Source organism: Equus przewalskii, chromosome 15 (assembly GCF_037783145.1).
Source record: "Equus przewalskii isolate Varuska chromosome 15, EquPr2, whole genome shotgun sequence".
Taxonomy (NCBI): domain Eukaryota; kingdom Metazoa; phylum Chordata; class Mammalia; order Perissodactyla; family Equidae; genus Equus; species Equus przewalskii.
Genome location: NC_091845.1, coordinates 20,454,672 through 20,472,878, shown reverse-complemented (window position 1 = coordinate 20,472,878; position 18,207 = coordinate 20,454,672). Strand labels below are relative to the sequence as shown.

At 40.0% G+C, this 18,207-nt stretch overlaps 1 protein-coding gene across 14 annotated transcripts in view; it reads right to left on the bottom strand.

Moving 5' to 3' along the window:
- The window catches only part of FOXP1 (forkhead box P1), a 412,016-nt gene that overhangs the window by 224,332 nt on the left and 169,477 nt on the right, over window positions 1-18,207 (bottom strand). For 10 of the 14 annotated variants that reach the window (XM_070576788.1, XM_070576797.1, XM_070576800.1 and 7 more), the window contains one exon: window positions 3,133-3,317. In XM_070576788.1, coding sequence (XP_070432889.1) covers window positions 3,133-3,306 — 174 coding nt within the window. In that variant the 5' untranslated portion in view covers window positions 3,307-3,317. Of the gene's footprint in view, window positions 1-3,132; window positions 3,318-11,907; window positions 12,238-18,207 lie in introns of those variants that run through there. The other 4 variants (XM_070576793.1, XM_070576799.1, XM_070576796.1 and 1 more) reach the window with 1 other exon arrangement.

The window sequence follows — 18,207 nt, the reverse complement described above, 5'->3', positions numbered from 1 at the left end:
GAACCAGGGCAGACTGGAGGGCTGCAGGCTCCCTGACTTAAGTAGCAATTCATCTCCCAACAATCGTTGCTCTTGTAGGAACATCAGCCCAGGGTTACCAGATCTTCTGAGTTTTCAAGAGAAGATGGAAAAGCCAGATTTCCTCCATATTTTTGGGTTGCCAACTATGTAATTTTTTTTATTTTTAACAATTCTCTTTGGACCCAATTTAGCCGGCCTATAGACCAAACCCAACACAGAAGTCATCCACTCCACAGCAAATGTTTGTGAAAGCTCTCCATTCTGAAAGAGTATTTTCTATCATTTGTAATTATCTTTGCTAATATGGATCAAACACAGAAAGGTTGGCACTTACTTATTTTAAATTCTGGCACTAGGTAAAAATTCTGTATCATCATCTCTATATCATCAATGATTGTACTGATACAACCGGAAAATCCTATGACATTCAGTTTCACATATAGCATAATTAACTCATTCTTGTACCAAGCCCTTTTAAGCCAGATCTTTTTGTTCCTTAGACTTCTAACATATTTTACAGCTCTAATTCTCTTCCACTGTCCTACATTAATCAAAGCTGTAACCCCTGTTGTCTTTGTACTACAGAATCAGAATGTGCCCCTGGCGAGGAATGGGGGAAAAGTCAACAGGAATTAAATTTCAGTGCAACTGTTTACTCAACTGTGGCCTGCAGTTATTGAAATCTTATCCGTGGTTTTGTGTGACTACTGCAGTAATGAATTCAGCATGGCTGTGATTTTCTCACTGCTGGTATTCTCACTTCAAGTAAAAACCTGTAGAATAAAAATGACGAAAACAACCCCAGTCCATCACGTTGACACTCAGATTTCTCCAAACTGTTTAATTGTTGCAGTTTTCAGTCTGGAAGAAAACTCTGATAACACTAGTCCTGTGAAACTCTTCCAGTCCTGTAGTTTTTTTCTCATTGCATCTACCAATGTTCTTTTCCCCCAACAACCTGTTCAGGGCTTCATCATACATTCAGGGCCGTCAAACAGCTGTCACTATTTTATTTTAAAAGACCTAAAAGGCCTGCCAACCACAATATATGGGGTTTTAGCCACAATGATAGACCCAATTGCTTGCTTTCTTCCCCAAACATATCAATGGCAAATAGAAATAAAATTGCTATAAAAATATTAAAAAAGAGTTGTGAAGTCAAATCGAAGATAATGACCTCTACATCAATGACCCATAACAACATATTTTCCAAAGTGGTCACAATGAAGCCAAAAAGGAGAGATGTGAATAATTTTGGTACTGATGCTTTTTTTGGAAGATAGTGTGAAAATGCACTTTGATAACTTTCTTCCGTGAGGCCAATTTGTTGTCGCTGTTACTGGGGTGGGAGGGGTGTGTGTGTGTGTGTGTGTATGCTATATACGTAAAGTTTCTGGCTGGCTTACTACTTTGAAACAGTGAATGATTTTCAGTCCTTCAAATAAAATTCAGAAGAAGTTAATTTCCCTTTATTTAATTAATGTACTCTAAACAGCAATTACTTTGGGCTCATAACACTTTGGTCAATAGCCGCACCTCAGCTGCTCCAAAAAGATATAGTCGATCTTGGCCTCTGTATGGTAACGGCATAGAAAATGGCACTCCAAAATACCAACCATTTATCCTCAATAGAACCATAAATAACTGAAAATACCACATAAACAAATACATGGATACCCTTCTACCATTACCTGATAGGTTTTGTTAATAATCCCATTGGTTAGAATTCAGCCATTTGTACTAACTTAAATGCACAAACTTTATACACAACACACACGGTAAATTCCAGCTGACATGATGCCCAGGGTGCAGGCACAAATGAGACTGGGCTGCCAATGATCACTTAAAGCCCTGTGAATTAAGACCTCAGCTTGTCTGCCAGTTTCCTTTTCTTTCTCTCTGTCCTAACTTTCCCTCAACAGGTTCCGTCGTCTCATGTTGGTTCCACTAACTTCTAACAGACTAACAATCTAATGATTCCTTACATTTTTAGAAATTCTTAGCAAAGAGAAAATAAAACACGCCTCAGGGCCTGTTAAAGGCTATCTCCCTAATACAAGAAGGGACTGCCTTTGCTTCCTGCATACAGATTCCAAGAGAAGAGTTTGAGAAAAGGTTTGTCATTCTCTTCCCTCATTCTCTAACAATCTGTTCCTTTCAGAGAGACCCAAAGATGCATCATTCTTTTTCGCCTTTTTCCCAAATGGCACCATAACTATGTATTGAATATATGAATTAAGGACTAAAATGGAACAAAAATTCTGCTAACAAAAACGAATAATATTTCCTGATTCCAAGAAAGACTGGAAAAACAATGCCTGTCTTTAAGCAAATGCTATTTCCTTATTTGAATTTTCATCAACATTTTAGCCATACACCACCATATTCTGGGTCACCTTTACCATCTGGAAATATTTTACCAATCACTCACAGGTAGCCACTTACAAGTCTACAAAGAATATAACAGGAATGAGTATGTGCCAATTCACGTGCATTTTGGGGAGCCACCAATAAGAGATAATTTAAAACATTAATAGGATTTAGCCACATACCAACTGTCAAATGTATACAAGAAACATATGTAAGTGGCCCATATCTCTACATTCCTACAGATAGCAGGAAGCAATTTCTTTCACTGATGCCTGTATTATTGATGTTGTGCCTGTTATTTGCCCAATTCTACCTGTATTTCCATTTATTTCTCCTCTCCTTATTTGCCTAATCTTGTCTCTCTTATATCCCTTATTTCTCTTTTCCTCCTTAAGCCTGTTTACTTATTCATTTGTAATTCAAGTGTAGGGAACCATTTCTCCAAAGATGAATTTGATTCCAAATAGTTACAACTTTAGACTGACATATTAGGGGCTGGGAGGGAGTGGCCAGGGGTCCACTCAACCTCTCTCCCAACAACTGCTCTCCAAGAGGGGGCTTTCTGAAGGCTGGAGAATTAGTCTCTTAGCCAACCGCCAGGACCCTAGTGCACCGGGGGCTTAAAAGATGCTGTTTACAGTCAGACAGGCTAGCATGAAACGTTCACAGGGGTGAAGTGCAAAGTGAGGAGGTAGGATTCGCACACCCGGCCCTCCGCAGCCCGACGCCGGGGCACAGTACCTGCTGCTGCTGCACGTGGGCAAGGTCGGCCGCCCCCACGTCCACGGCCGGCGCCTCTCCGTTGGACCGCCCTTCCCGGAGGCTGCCGCACTCTAACAAGTGGTTGCCGCCGCTCGACCCATTCTGGATGGCTGAACCGTTACTTTTTGTCTCAGTCCCAGATTCTTGCATCATGACTCAAAAACCTGATAGAAGGATTTTCAGGAGGGAGCGGGGGAGAAAGAAAAAAGCAGCTGTTCAAACAGTTGTTGTACATAAGGAGGAGGGCCCTGCCTTAAATGTTGCCAAAATCTGTAAACAGTTGTCATTTTCTCTCACTCAATTTATCCCTGATTAGTGGTCCAGTCTCCTAGGTTTTGAGTATGAAACTGTCGGTCCAAATTCAAATTTTAGTAGAAATGTTTTAAATATGTTATCTTTTTCCCCTTAGAAAAAAATAAGTATTTTCAGCTGAACCTAGAATTTATGGTTAAATTTCTGTGATTATATCTGGATGTTTTGCTGGAAAACCAGTTAAGTCATTCTATACAGCGTATTAGGTATAACATTAAATTTTTGTCTGTGTGGGCTCTGTGTGGTGATGTTACACTCAGAGAAATATTATGCAACATCAGTCTATCAGGAGATGACACAGATTACTCGGAGGCCCCCTGAGGTCTTTCATACTCAAACCCATTATAGTCAAAAACCAAAAAGCATTTTACAGATTCATATTCCTTGGAATCATTCAGGTACTGAAACTCTTCCAATTTGGCCATTCCAATAAGATAGGCCATTTTTAAAGAAAAAAAAAAAGTCCCCACTTTTCTGAAGCTAAAGAAATTCAGACTCTGATCTTATGGTTAAAACTGTCCTGAGAAATCCCATTCAAAGTTAGGTGTTCTCATGCTGGATTGCTAACCTCTAGTCTGGTTTAAGACCTGAAAAGTCTAGGCCTTGTTATATTTATTTTGGAGAAAATCTTGCCTACGCAAACCAAAGAAAAGGTCTGCATTTGAAAGTACTAAACGTCTAATAAAAAAATATAGAGTACAAGATGAGTAGAGAAAACACCTACATGTAAATACATTTCACATCCCATCTGGCTACGCTCTAGGTACAGAATAATTACCCCAGGGACTCCAGCTCTCAGGAAGTGTCCAATCGTGACAAAAGACAGATAATATTTGCTACTATCAACTGTTACCATCTATTGATCACCAGTGTGGTGCCAGGCCCTACTGCAGGTGAATTATACATATTCTCCAATTTAGTTCTGGTGACAATTGCTATTCCCAATTTGCAGATGAGAAAATTAAGGCTCCATGAATGTTACTTTAATTTGCCCAACACAGACCACAGCTAGTAATGGCAGAATCAGGATTTGAGCAAGTTCAGTCTGATGTCAAAGTTCCTAATCATATGTTTTCTTAAATTTGAGGCGCAGTGGGGGCTAAACAATGAAAATGGCAGGGTCATACTCCAAGACTGGGACTTCAAAAATGAAAACAACAGTCACTGAAGGAAGCTGACAATTCAAACATCAAAGCTGAGAAATGCCTGAATAATTAAGACTTTAATAATCTCAGATAAAAGGCGGAAAACCTTTAACACAAATTTTTTTCAATCATGGAAAGACATATGTACAACCAGTGCTATAGACTCCCCCGCCCCCCACGAAATATGTGACAACAGGGAAATTTAAACAGTCTAGACAACTTTAGAGAGGGTTGCTGTCATGCTAGGAATCAGTTTAAGTCTCTTTTCTACAGACTTGCACAAAAACCAAATGGAAGAATTAAAAGTAGAAAAATTCACATCTTTCCTTATTTCCTTTCAGGGCATAGTATGATCCAACTTGAGTACACACTTCATAAACTCAGAAGACATATTTTTTAAAGTTAATCCAATTCTGAAGGGGATTAAGAATGGCATTTTTTGTTAACAGGTGGGAAACAAACTCAGAAACAACAGCTGATTCACTCTCATTTCTTTAGATCAGACTTTCCAGTAATTATAATCCTTTAAAAATTGCTTTCGTATTCTTACTGTCTCCAGAGTAAAGAATCTATCAAAAAACAACTAAAACTGTCTCTAAGATATAAGAACTAGGCAATGCAAGTACCTTGTTCATCACCCAAAAAAGGAATCAATTTGCGAAAACTGGATATTTTTTTCTTAATGTTTCAGTTGCTGCTCCACAGACTTGCCCACGTGTATAGAAACTAGGAGAAGACAGTGTTTAGGTGTTTAAGGGAGAGAACAGTTGTCCTAGTTAGGATATATCACAAGCATACCTAAAGAAAAAACAAATTTTTTTTTTTTTACCTTCTGGAAAGCCTATCCATATCAGGGACTGGACCCCCAGAAGACAAAAACATTGCCTATACATAAAATCCATACCTGCCCCCAAATTTAGCTGAATGCCCTGTCCTCACGGAGCAGAGCTGAGACAGAAGGCTGCTTTCAAACCAGGTGCCCATGGGGACTCTGACCTGAACAAGTGTCTAAGAGACTGGCCCTGCTCATTTCCTCGGGTTGACACCATCGTGGTGGGTGGAGCGAGAACAGTCTCCAATCCACAATTTGATGAGAAGGTTTTGCTCTGTGCAATTCCAGAGAAGACTGCCAAGTCCTTCAGTACAAGTTTTGCAGGCAACAGGCCAAGCAGCTTGGCTTGCAAATCAGGTTTGTGAGAGTGCAGGCTTTGGGACCAAAATTGCATAAAGGATTATTTTGGTCTGAAGATGTCCTTAATTAGTCAAGTGCTAACAGTAGTATGTAGGTTGGAAGCTTTAAAATTTCCCATAATCTCCCACACCAATCAGTAGAAAACAGCTTTTTGAAAAGCACATGTGAAAAATTAGGAGTATCGATGTCTAAGAACATTTCTAACAATATCTGGGCTGGCACTCTTTCTTTCTATGGAATGTTCCAAGCCATTTAATCAGCCTTTATATCTGTATCACACTTCACAAACTATAAAGCCCTCTGATGTACTTTTCAAACTCGTAACAAGTCTATGAAGGAGAAAAGGCAGGTGGTGTCATTCCCATTTTACAGGCAAGCAAACTAAAGCTCAGTAGGTTAAGGAATCGATGCAGCCGTCATCATCCCCCATCTCAGACATGAACTTGTCCATTCAATAAATGACTGAGAATTTCCAATTTGCAAAGGTCTCATGCAAGGTGGTGAATTAACAAATCACCAAAAAGAAAACTAAGTAATTCCAGGAAAGACAATGATGAGGGTGGAGAGGTGGACAAAGAAAAGCATCTAAAATACAAAGATGAAAGTGTCAGCATTCTTTAGCAAACAACTCTATTTGTCTTTTTCTATTGCATTTCACAATTTTGGAGACATCCGAAAGCAAGTTAATGTGTACGAGAGGCATCTGTGCTCTCTAACACAGAACACTGCACCCTTTTTTTCTTAGAGGGAGCTTGTCCCAGGCGCTCAGTTTGTATAACCTCCGCTTCCCTCTGGGTCTCCCCACAATCAATGAACTGCTTTGCTGCATGACAAGTTGAAAACCACAGACAATGCACAAACACCCAGAGTGCCTGAATATGAAGGCATGGCACCTGGTGGGCACAGCCCCCTCATACTCACTAACAAGTCCTTTCTCCAGAAACAAAGCCGAACCTTCCTCTGGCTTCCTATATGGCTTCTCCGCACGAGCTGGGCCTGTTTAAATCACATATGATCCATTGAACACAACCCTACGAAGGCTAATGCTATAATCGCACGGATGTCAGAAAGCTTAAGAAAGCCAAAATGGCCTGCTTCTCATCTTGCCTGGAAACATTACAGAGCTACTGATTTCAAAAGATCGATTTTTGTGCTGGAGGGACTTGTAGAAAAGGATAAGAACTGAGTTTAGCATGCTTATTTATTGTTGTTGCCAACAGAGCTGCTCTCTGGACGTATTCTGGAAAATTCATAATGTCCAGGCCAACGTATTTATAGTAAATTAAAGCAATGCTTTATTATTATGATTATTTCCTTGGTTACAGTGTTGATGCTGAAAATTTAGGGAAAATAAAGCCCTTGTTATCATGCTTGTGAAAGATTTTAAGCTAACAAAAAGTTCAGTCTTGATTTCAGGGCAGTTAATTAAGGTTGACCAAGTCAGGCAGAAGTAAATTAACTTGGCTGATCAATTATTTATATGAAGCAGAATAAATGCCCTTAAAGAACTTGGTCTGTTCATGAAAGGATGTATAAATTAAACTAAACATAGTTTTATAAAATATATTTCTACTTGTATGGGGAGAAGAGAAGACAAGTTAATGGCAAAATCACTTTTAGGAAAATGATTATATGTCCTCCCCCCATCCCAAAGGAAATATCCTTTCTCATTGTGCATCCAACTGCAAGGAAAGAAGGAAAATGGCATGCAATGTTGAAGAGATAACAGAGGCTCTTAGAAAAAAGGAAGGAAGGAAGGGAGGGAGGAAAAAAGTGAGGGAAACGGGTGAGAGAAAAGGAAGGGATGGAGGGAGGAAGGGGGTAGGGATGACAGGGAGGGAAGGAGGGAGGAGAGGAAAGGAGGGAACGGGGGAGGGGAGTGAAGGAGGTGGGCAGGGGAGGGAAGGAGGGAGAAAGAGAAGAACTCTAAGAATGGAGAGAGTATATGAATTTCTATAGTTTAGAAATACTGTACATGTGGCTCTTACTTTATCATCAGTCATAGCCCATGCAGAGTTTGTAGACTGGACAAGAATGAGGATGAGAGTCAGGCTAGCTCTAGTTCTAAAAGAAATACTCTTTAAATTACTCATGTTCCATCACGAAGATTCAAAATCCTTAATTGTGTTCATGCAGTTCAGGAAAGAAGAAGCAAAACTGTCTGCATCAAGATACAAAGCATACATGTACTTCTAGGTCTCATCAGGTAAACGACCTGGTTCCCTTTAAATGTGCAAAAGGTATACCTGGAACACAATGCACCCAAAGGAGTTTTAAGGAGCAAGGTGCAGCCAAGGGGATTCTCCCCACCGTAGACAAACAGCGGGGTGGCCTGGGACACTAAACCAGCTCTGTCCTCTTACTCCTCTAGTAGGCATCGTTCTCATTCAAAATAGACAGGGAACCAAGCAACAGGAAGCACCCAGATGAAAGTCAGCGCCTCTCAACACAGCGTTACAAGAATGGAGGCTTCACACTTCCTGGTGTGTGGCACAGGCTTTTCAATTGTTCATCCTTCACCTGGCAAGATGCTACGGGAGCAGGTGGCAGTGAGGAGAGGCAGGGCTGGTGGCGGAGATTACAAAGGAAATTTAGGGGTTAAGGAAGCAGGTGATGAGGGCACGATGGAGGGGCCACAAGTGGCCCCAAGATGCTCAATGGGCCTACAGGTGGGGGTTCCATAGCAACTCTTAAAGAAAAGACGTGGGAGGAGGAAGCACGTAACAAGAGTAACAACAGCTGATGATTTTTTCATCTGAGATCATTTCCACAAATTGTGAATGAACTCTTCAGATGCCACCTTCAGTCTACCCACTGCTCCCAGTGGCAGGGGTCCCGTATCCTGGAAAGAGCATCTAGGAGCCAAGTTTAGGAAGAGAAGTCAGTGTGCTGACTGCGTTAGGAAGGCACCATCTTCCAATACCAAATTTTCATAATTATAACAGAAAGGCGTAAATTTTCTAATGCATGGCAGTTCAAAAAGTAATCAAGGGAATGAGCCGGAGGGCTATTTTAATGTATGCAAAGCTAGTGACCCACAGTAAATGGGAGGTAAGCCACAATGAATGCAAAGTAATGCACACATGCTGAAGTCCTGGTCTGATGAGGGACGGCTAAAATTAACACCCAATTAATTTCCGAATTGACAAACAAATGAAACCCATAAATCTACTTTCTCATTAATTTTCTTGTGGTATAATTTAAAGCAGTAATATGAGGGCAAAAACTGAGCATTATCCATCATAAATATCAAAAAGATAGCACTGTAACACCATAAATTATGCATATTACCTGTTGTTAAAAATGATTTATGTATTATCAACTTTATCGTGCACTGTAGATGTCTAGATCTATCTTTAAAAATCTGGAATTTCATTCAGCACTTAGGAAGAAAAAGTTCAGGAGCAATGAAATTGTCAAAAGCATGTTAAAAAAAAAAAAACAAAAACCAACAAAGTGGCCACTTATTTGGCCAAATGGGAGGTCAAAGCAAAACTGCAGTTTTCCCAGATCTTAGGTCAGTAGAAGTTGAGAATATCATGGAGGTGAGGGGCTGGGCCTCTGAGGGGAGGAGAAAGAAATCAGCTCTAGGAGTGCCCCCGTAGAAAGCACTGGCATATTTGTCCTAAAGGAGCTACTCCTCTCTCTTGCCTTCGAGAATGCAGGAAATGGAAGGTTTGGCACTGGAAAAGAATGGGCGCAGGCAGGATACATCGAGTGCATTTTCGGGGGAGAACTTACAGCTATGGGGAGTCTGTGAAACAAGGAATCCTCAGGTGGCAAGAAGTTTGGGAGGAAAGTGACATTCATTGTTAAAAATGTAAGATGGTAGCTCTCTTACCTTTATAATTCAAAGAAGGAAAAAAAAGAGGAACTAGTTTGTACTTATCAATTAAATCAGAAGTATATATTTATCAATGAAATAGAAGCAGCATTCACATTAAAATGATTTCCTTCTCTACCTCTCCACCTCCATTTGTTTAAGCGTTAAAAAAAAAAATCCTTTATCTTGAACTTTACTTTCAGGCACGCCTTGCACATATAGGAATTTCATACATAATTGGTGAATTTTTAACTAAATGATTAAATGACAGAAAAATCTAAGTCCAACCTCTCAATCAAAGGAGATCAAGCAAGCGCTTGTGCTAGCCACCACCTTTTATGTTCCTACTTCTAAAATATTCTATTTTCTGTACTACTTTGGAACAATTGACCATTTTGGAGTTCTGAAACTCAGAAAATTACTTAAGGCATTAGATCATTTTAAATCTTAATAGAAGTAGCATTGTCCCAGCCATTGGAATTTAAAGATAATCAACCAATGAAAAACTACCAAAACCAATGATGAACACTTACTTAATATACATAAAGACAGTTCAGATGGACCGGAAATGGTAGAGAATAGGATGTTTAATTTTCCCTGTAATTCATGACTCAGGATAGAGTCACTGGAATATAGGGTGTAATAAAATAATGTTCCTAACAAAAAGATGGTTTTTCTTCTCCACCGGACTTTCAAGGTGATGACAGGAGACTTCATGTTTCCAAGGCGAAGGCGTTTCTAAATTCCAATACCAGGCAGTAATGCTCAGACAAACTGTAGCAGTCTCATTCTCAAAAGCTGTCTTAATCAAACTTTCTTGGACGCTGTAATCTTTTTTACAAAACACCAATGTGTGCAAATAATAAGCATCCCACCCTATGAAAAGTTACAGATGTCTAATTTATATTTTCAGAATTTCACCTACTGTTGGTCTTATTTTCCTTCTCCCCCAGTAGACAAGAGTTTAAGTGCTGGAATCATAGCAACTGTGGGCAAACTATGAAAGTTAGAAGAGAGAAGCCGCTCTAGGTAACAGAAGGACAAAGGAGAACGGAGACTCACCCTCTGGCATATTAATCCAGACGAGCTCAAATAATTAAACAGAGACCAACAAGGAGGTTTGCCAGTGCAGTCCTAGGCTGTTTGCTTTGCCACAAGGAAGCTCCTGAAGCTTAGGGTATGACAGGGCCAGGTGTTCCGGGCAGCTCAATTAAAATGCATTTTTACAGAACAAAATAGATTTTAAGTTTGAGAACTAACAAAGCCTGACGAACTTTAATCGTTTGAACATTCAAACGTCTGAACTCTCACAAATAGCCCGGTGGAATAAAGTGACCGACAACCAATTCAGAACATTATTTTTTCATTTCCATATTTTATATAGTTTAATATACATGGGACCAGGTTCCTAACATCAATTAATGACTAGCATGTTCGATGACACACTTCACGTCTCTCTCACTTCGCCTCCAGCCCCTAACCGCTCTAGTGGCCAAAAGGAACAATATGTTCACAGCATCATGGCAACTTAGTGAATGCAGGCCATCAGAAGTCTGTTGCTCACATTTCTCCGTTGTGTGAAAGGGACAATTATTTAATTTTATCCTTCAAAAACTCCAATATGCATATACGTATTTCCCCCCCAAAGTTGCTCTCACAGATAGATTAGCAGGCTTTTTCTGATATAAAAGACTATCATTTGTTGAAGGTCATGACTCCTCAGCCTCCACCCTCACCCAAGTCAGTGCTGTATCCTTGTAATGTACAGCAGATGCTAGGAGACCTTGCCTAGTATTGAGACACAGGGCAAATTCAGAACCAGCAACAAACAATGATTCAAAAAACAAAAAACAAAGATGATGTGAGCTGAGTATTCTCCGCTGTTTGCAAAATATGACAAAGGGCAGGCTAGTGTTGGGTCTTATCTAATGTGATTCCCAGTGTCCAAAGGATAAGAGCCACACACGCCAAGCTGAATGAAGAAACACTTAATTAGAAATGATACAAGGCATAAACTCATCGTAAAATGAGACAGGTAAGAATAACAGGTAAGAATAAAAACACTAGCTTTTAAAAATAGATAATGTATATTCATTGCGTGCGTTCCTCCCAGCTAAGATGTCTCCATTCATATCACGGAGGATTTATTCAGAACACATCAAACTAAAAGTTACTCTTCCCTTTTCAAACTTCACAGAGTACATGCATCACATAGGATCATATGGAGCCCACACGACAACACACAATGCACACACAATAATACAAAAATACAAGGACTGTACCTTTCGAAGGTGATTGCCTTGTTCATAGCACTAGACTTTTTCTCCTCGACCTTCTAAGTCCTTGTTTGCTCCACAAAGAGTTTTCTAGCCATCTGATGTTCTATTACTGAGCTAGTGGCCTTTCAGGAGAGCTCTCTCCCTTCTGAAGAAAGCAAACAACTGCATAGATATCATTACACTAAGGAAATCTCTTAGAAAAACCAAACAACTTGCTAATCTCTCCAGCCCCTTCATCCAAGCAAAAGATAAGAAAAGCAAACCTAAGTCTGTTTCAACCACATTCCAGGGACAAGTTCCCCTTTTTCTTTCGTTATCAAAATTCTAGCATTTGAGTTTTTTTTTAATGTGGGAGTGTGTGTTTTTTAAAACAGACCTTGCAGGATAAACTGCTGCTCACACCCGCAAACAAAGCAATATTTGTTTAATAACGATTGCTGCCATGGGTACAGTAAACAAGGGGCCCAGCATTTGTGTTTATGAACAAACACATCATCTTACAAGAGCAATTTAACATTAACCAGGTGGAATAATCAACAGATTTCATAGGTGACACCAGGGGCAGGACTAATGTAAACAGAACCGGGGAGGAGAAAGGGGCCACTCTTCGGGAATCAAGGTCGAGGTAAATGCATTACAGAGTAAACAGCTGGGAGGAGGGCAGGATAAACAGTCATTCTTCTGACATTTAGAGAGGCAGAAAGGTTGCATGTTACATAGATCAGCTGCTGACCACCATGAAATCAAACCAGTTGGAGACCAGGCCTGCTTGTTTGCACAATGCCATGTTTGCTTATAAACAACAATTTGCTCTTACCAACCTCGCATTACTCATCACCATATAAGCCAGAGTGAATCCAGTAAAATCTGGTTAACTCTTTACTGGTGGCATTACTAAGAAATAAAATAAAACCATGGCCTCCTGTAAGAAAAAAAGAGGTCACCCCCAAATGAGGCAAAAAGAGCTCAGTCAACAGCCTTTAATTTCCCGGCTTGTAGATAAAAATAAAGCATCCACATGGTTTAAACTACAAAGGTTGGATTTGGGAACAGCTTTAAAAGACTGTTTTCACGCGTGAGTAACTATGCATTCATTTCCTGGGCTCATCTTTTATCAATGAAATATATGGGTCAAACACAGATTCGGATCTCGAATGTTTTATCTAGAAGGAAAACCCTGACGTTCCTTTCTCCCCGAGTTTCTTGTTCCAAGATATCTTTAAGTGCACCGGGTCCACAAACAAATAGACCTGTAGCATTCTCAACCACCCTGCACGAATCCAACTGTATCAGGTTATGATTTTGCCCTTAAAAAAGATTATATAAATAAATCAATCGGTTGATGTTACATTATAACCACTCAGGAGTTCATCTTGTCAGCTTATCAAAGAAATCTTAGGTCTTCAAAGCCAAGAGTGAATAAGTTCAATGTGTCCACTAACAAAAGTGTTACAAAGTAATGTTTTATCTTCAAAAATTTTCTTCATGTGTACTAAAGTAAAACAGCTTACTGCATATTATAAGAAAGTTATCGTGCTTTATCAGAGAGACTATATTTAGGTATACAATTTGCAATTAAACCATTAGTTTGAATTTTAACATTATTAAACTTTAATTTTGATACGTGTGAATAACATTCCTCTTTTACTTAAAATTTAATAAGTAAAATATACTGGAAAACAGTTTGGTAATTTATGTATATCTTACACTGATAATCAGTTAATTAATTTCTTAAAATTCTAGATTATGTCAGCGCAAAGTATGGCACAACACTGTCTGCTGAAGAGCCAAAGCAAAATCTGAAAATGAAATTAAAAAAACTAAAGATACGCCTCAGAGGATAGTTACATTAGTAACTATCAGATTATTGGAATTTCCATCTTCGTCTAAAAACTTAACAAAATTTTAGTGGTCTCCCCGCCCACCCCTGATCCCCACCCCCAGTTCCACTATAAACTTCTTAACCTTTTCTAGCTGCTCTTGTTTACATCTCCTGTTTCAATGACCTAACCTTTGTTCTGCAACCGTAAAGTCACGAAGTAATACAAGCGTTGAGTGTTTTCTTTTGTTTTTTTGTTTTGTTGTGCTGTGGTTTGTTTCCTAAGTCCCTCTTTGCTGACAAACCAACCCCAAACCAACACTGCCCCAAGGCCTCAGCAATGTCTGGGGAAGAAATGTCCACTGAGCACTGAGTGTCCTAGTAGGAGGGACTTTCTTAGGCTCACAGACCTGTTACCACCTTAGAGACAGGGAGGGACTCTGAGAACCCACCATTTTCTGCCCTAGAAAGCCCGCCGGGGCTTGAGCTGTTCCACTGCCCTGGAGAAGGACACCCACCCTGGCTCAACCCTGAAGATGATGGAAGTCTGGCTGCTGGAACAACTAACAGAGACTCTTCCTCCAAAGCTTTGGGAACTGAACCTTCACAAATTCCATGCTCGCTAACTTTGCGCACAGCTGAGATGACAGGAGACAAAGAAAAGTGAAGCATCTCAATCCGATGTCCTAGTGAAACTCAAGAGAGGAAAAAATGAAGAAGAGAAAGTAGAATGCTGCGTCTGCCATCCTCATTCCCCATCTTCATTGGAAAATGCTGATTACCCACTATCTGTGCTACCAGTCTTTTCCAGGAATTCTCCTGACCTTCATTTCTATTTTCTTTTCCTAAAGCCTGGATGAACTGGACCACCGGTAGAGGATTATAAACAGAGTTTACAATTCTAAATGGTAATCCAAAGAGTGGTAACCATTTCCCTTGATACAGGCCAATAAGTGAACCGTGGAGTTTTTAAAGCCAAGCTTAACCTAGGCACGGAATCCTCACCCACACGGGACTTCTCTGTATTCCCAGACAATTCCACCGATTCCTTACCATCAGTAGCAAGAATAACGTGCCTTTTTCCTCTACCCTAGTTGTGTTGGTAAACTTGTCCTAATCCACCATTATTTTTAGCTGTATGTGCCCAATTTACTTATTTTTTCCCCATGGACCGTAAATTTTAAAAGATTTATTTACTACATAAAACAACTGAGAGAGAGAGTCCATTTATTAAGGAGTCTTTCATATAACCTGTTTAATAAACTATTCTAAAAACTGAAAACAATCCAGAAGAAGCTCTGGGGAGACCCAAGACTGGAAAGGACTGATTTATTCTTTACCTAACTCTTCTCTGAGATGAAAATCTTACAAATTCTGAAATTCTTAGAGTGGTCATGTCATCTGAGTGGCCACTTGAGCCTCAAGCATTCACTCCTACTTCTACCTTCATTATTTCTGCCATCTCCATCCATTCCACCACCAATGCCATTTTTAAAAATGTATTAACTTTTAACAAACATATAAATCTATTTCGGAGGAAACTTTACATCACTTGGTCAAATGGAAACCAGTATGTATCCCTTTGTAGAAGAGAAAGACCTTGTAATAAATGTAATACAACCTGACCAATGTTATTAAATTCTAGCTAGATCCTGCTGTCCACAAAGGCTCTGAGCGGGAGCCATGTTCTTCCTTTGTTAAATAACGAGCTTACAACTGGAAAAGAGAGATTAAAGACATGCTAGTACCGAATGCAGACTTTCTCCTTGGCTTTATCAGAAGGATTAAAACAGACTAAAAATGGAATTGCTTCAACATCAAATTACAATAATGAAAATTGGTGAATGATTTATGAATCACCTAAAAATCCTCTTCCAACACACCAGTGAGAGGTACAAGCTTATGTGTTGGGGAACTGACCCAGAGGAGACTAAGAAACTCACATGAAGACCAGGCTACATCCTGACTCCTAAGCACATTACTCCTAACAGTGCAACACACATAGCACTTATCTAGCCTACTGTGTAACTTATGCTGGTAGAGAAATAAATAGTCAGTTGACTAGATTCTCTACTCTTGTCCCCAAAGTGAATGGGGATCCTGGGTTGTGGGTACTATGCTTGTAGCAGACAACGTAAAAATCGAACTGGCATATCCAACATATGCTTCCCTCCCAGGCCTGCCTTTTCGCACACCATCCAAGAACAAGTGCATCAGCCACTCAAGTAGAGCAGCCTTTCTTCAATGCAAGTTCAGAGTTTATTCAGTACCAAGTAACTACTGTATGATAAAAACGATATGCATATCATTCAAATGCTTTATTGGTCAAAAAGACGGATGCTTTTATTAGTCCAACCTTTTTGTAATGGAGTGCCACTGATGACCCAGCATTAGCCTCATTCCCTGTTATTAATCACACTTCTAAGAGCTCATTTTGCTTTAAAATCTTAAGAAATTGCTATAATTTAAAGACATGGTGTCTACATAATGGGAAATGCCTCATAGATTGTATCATTTCACAAAATACGGTATTTTTTTAAACGGGAACAATGGCCATGATGCTCAGGTATTACAAAATGGGATTAATTTATACATATATATAAAAGAAAAGCGAGACGTAAGCTGTCTTTTGTATTTGTGGCTTCCCACATCTGTACACTTTAATCACTACTGTGGGGAAGCTGATTAATCCCAAAGCCTAGGCGTATAGTTTACATAGATTAAATCAATATAACACTCCCAAACAAATGAAAAATACAAATGAAAGGGAGAAAAGATGTGAAAACACATCGTTTGCTTTAAAAAAATTCCATGAGTGGTATATTCCTCAATCACCACCTATAATTCCTGTGCCTTGTCTGTCCATGGGAAGAGTAAAGCAAGCTCTTCAATAAGTGACTTCAGGACAAACTACAGGTATCTGCCAATTTACTTTCAGTGTGATTTCAATAATATAATGATGCCCTTAACGTGTAAGTCCTCATCTCATTAAACCACCCTTCATGACCATTTAGCAGAGCTGAATAATACTATAAAGGAGCATCTGAAAGAGTTTTTCAAAATACAGAGCTAAAATAAATTTTTTCAAATACCCCTTCAATTCTTACTAGCACACAATTAGAACACAACATACACAAATCTTTAAATCTTGCATATACACAAAAATGGTGACATTATGTTACATGACAAATGAAAGGTAGGCTCCAATCAGGCACAAAGATTATGAACAGCTCTGATGTGAATGCTGGGAAGAACAGAGAATCAGTCAGCCTAAAGTCAAGAACCAGATACCATCCTACAGGTAGCAAGGGTTGAACTCAGAAACTGGTGAAACAGCCAGAAGCTGGTGACAAAGTATAGGTGGGGCTGGGCATCAGACTGCTCAGTGATATGTAATCACAAGCTGTAACTGAGGGGCCCCTTCTCACAGATATATGCTCCCCCATGTGGTGTCAAATGGTCAAGATAAGCACCTAGACCTTGTACCCCCACTCTGACTAGTAAAAAGGCCAACTTCTGTACCTATTGCTCAAGAGCTAGGAGCAAGTGCTGAGCCAGGCAGGATATTTAGGAAGAGACTGTGACAGACATGCCAACAAGGGCAGAGCTTGAGGTGCCCTGAATAGGTAGAATGGGCATCAATAGCAGGATCATTGATGGCAGCCTCCCTTCACCCACTGGGTGTTGGGCCATTGGATGGCTACAGTGTGGATGGTGGGACCATCTGATGTGTGGTGACTCTCGATTCTCAACAGGACTCATTCATCAACTAAACACTCAAAGGAACTTTGGAAAGGTGTTGCTCCTCCTTGGCATTTCACATGGTAAATGTGAGGGGTGGGGGTCCTGGACATCTTTAGAGCAGAAACAACACCTGGTACCAAGTACACAACTTATAAGAGAGGCCACAGGGCCCATTAGCATTATCAATACCTGAGTTAAGACTGGTCAAAGATCATAGCCCATGGATAACAAACTGATGGAAGAGGCCAGTGTATTTATCCAAAAGCAGACCCTGTGACACTTTCCTGAGGAGCCCCATACAGCTGCAAGGGCTCTGCCTCACAACAAGGCTTTCCACACAGAACCACATATGCCTCCCACAGATGAGGAAGTTCTCACTATTTACACTGCAACCGTGGTGCAGACCTCGGCCACACAAAGCATGGTTCTGTGGAGGGTGGCATGGGCGTCACCTGGGAGCTTGTTAGAAATGCAAATTCTTTGGCCCATCTCAGACCTACTGAATGAGAATCTGCATTTTAATAAGATTCCCCAGGTGATTCAGAGGCACACTAAAGTTTGAGAAGGCAGGTGTGGTGGAAAGGGAGCAGCCACTGGACCAGACACACTTGAATTTGATTCCCTACTCTGCCAATTTTAGATTTTTAATAAGACACCTAACCACTCTCTCTTTCCATTTCCTCATTTCTAAAATCATACCAGTCTGCATCTGTGTTCACTCATCCTTCTAGGTAATATTT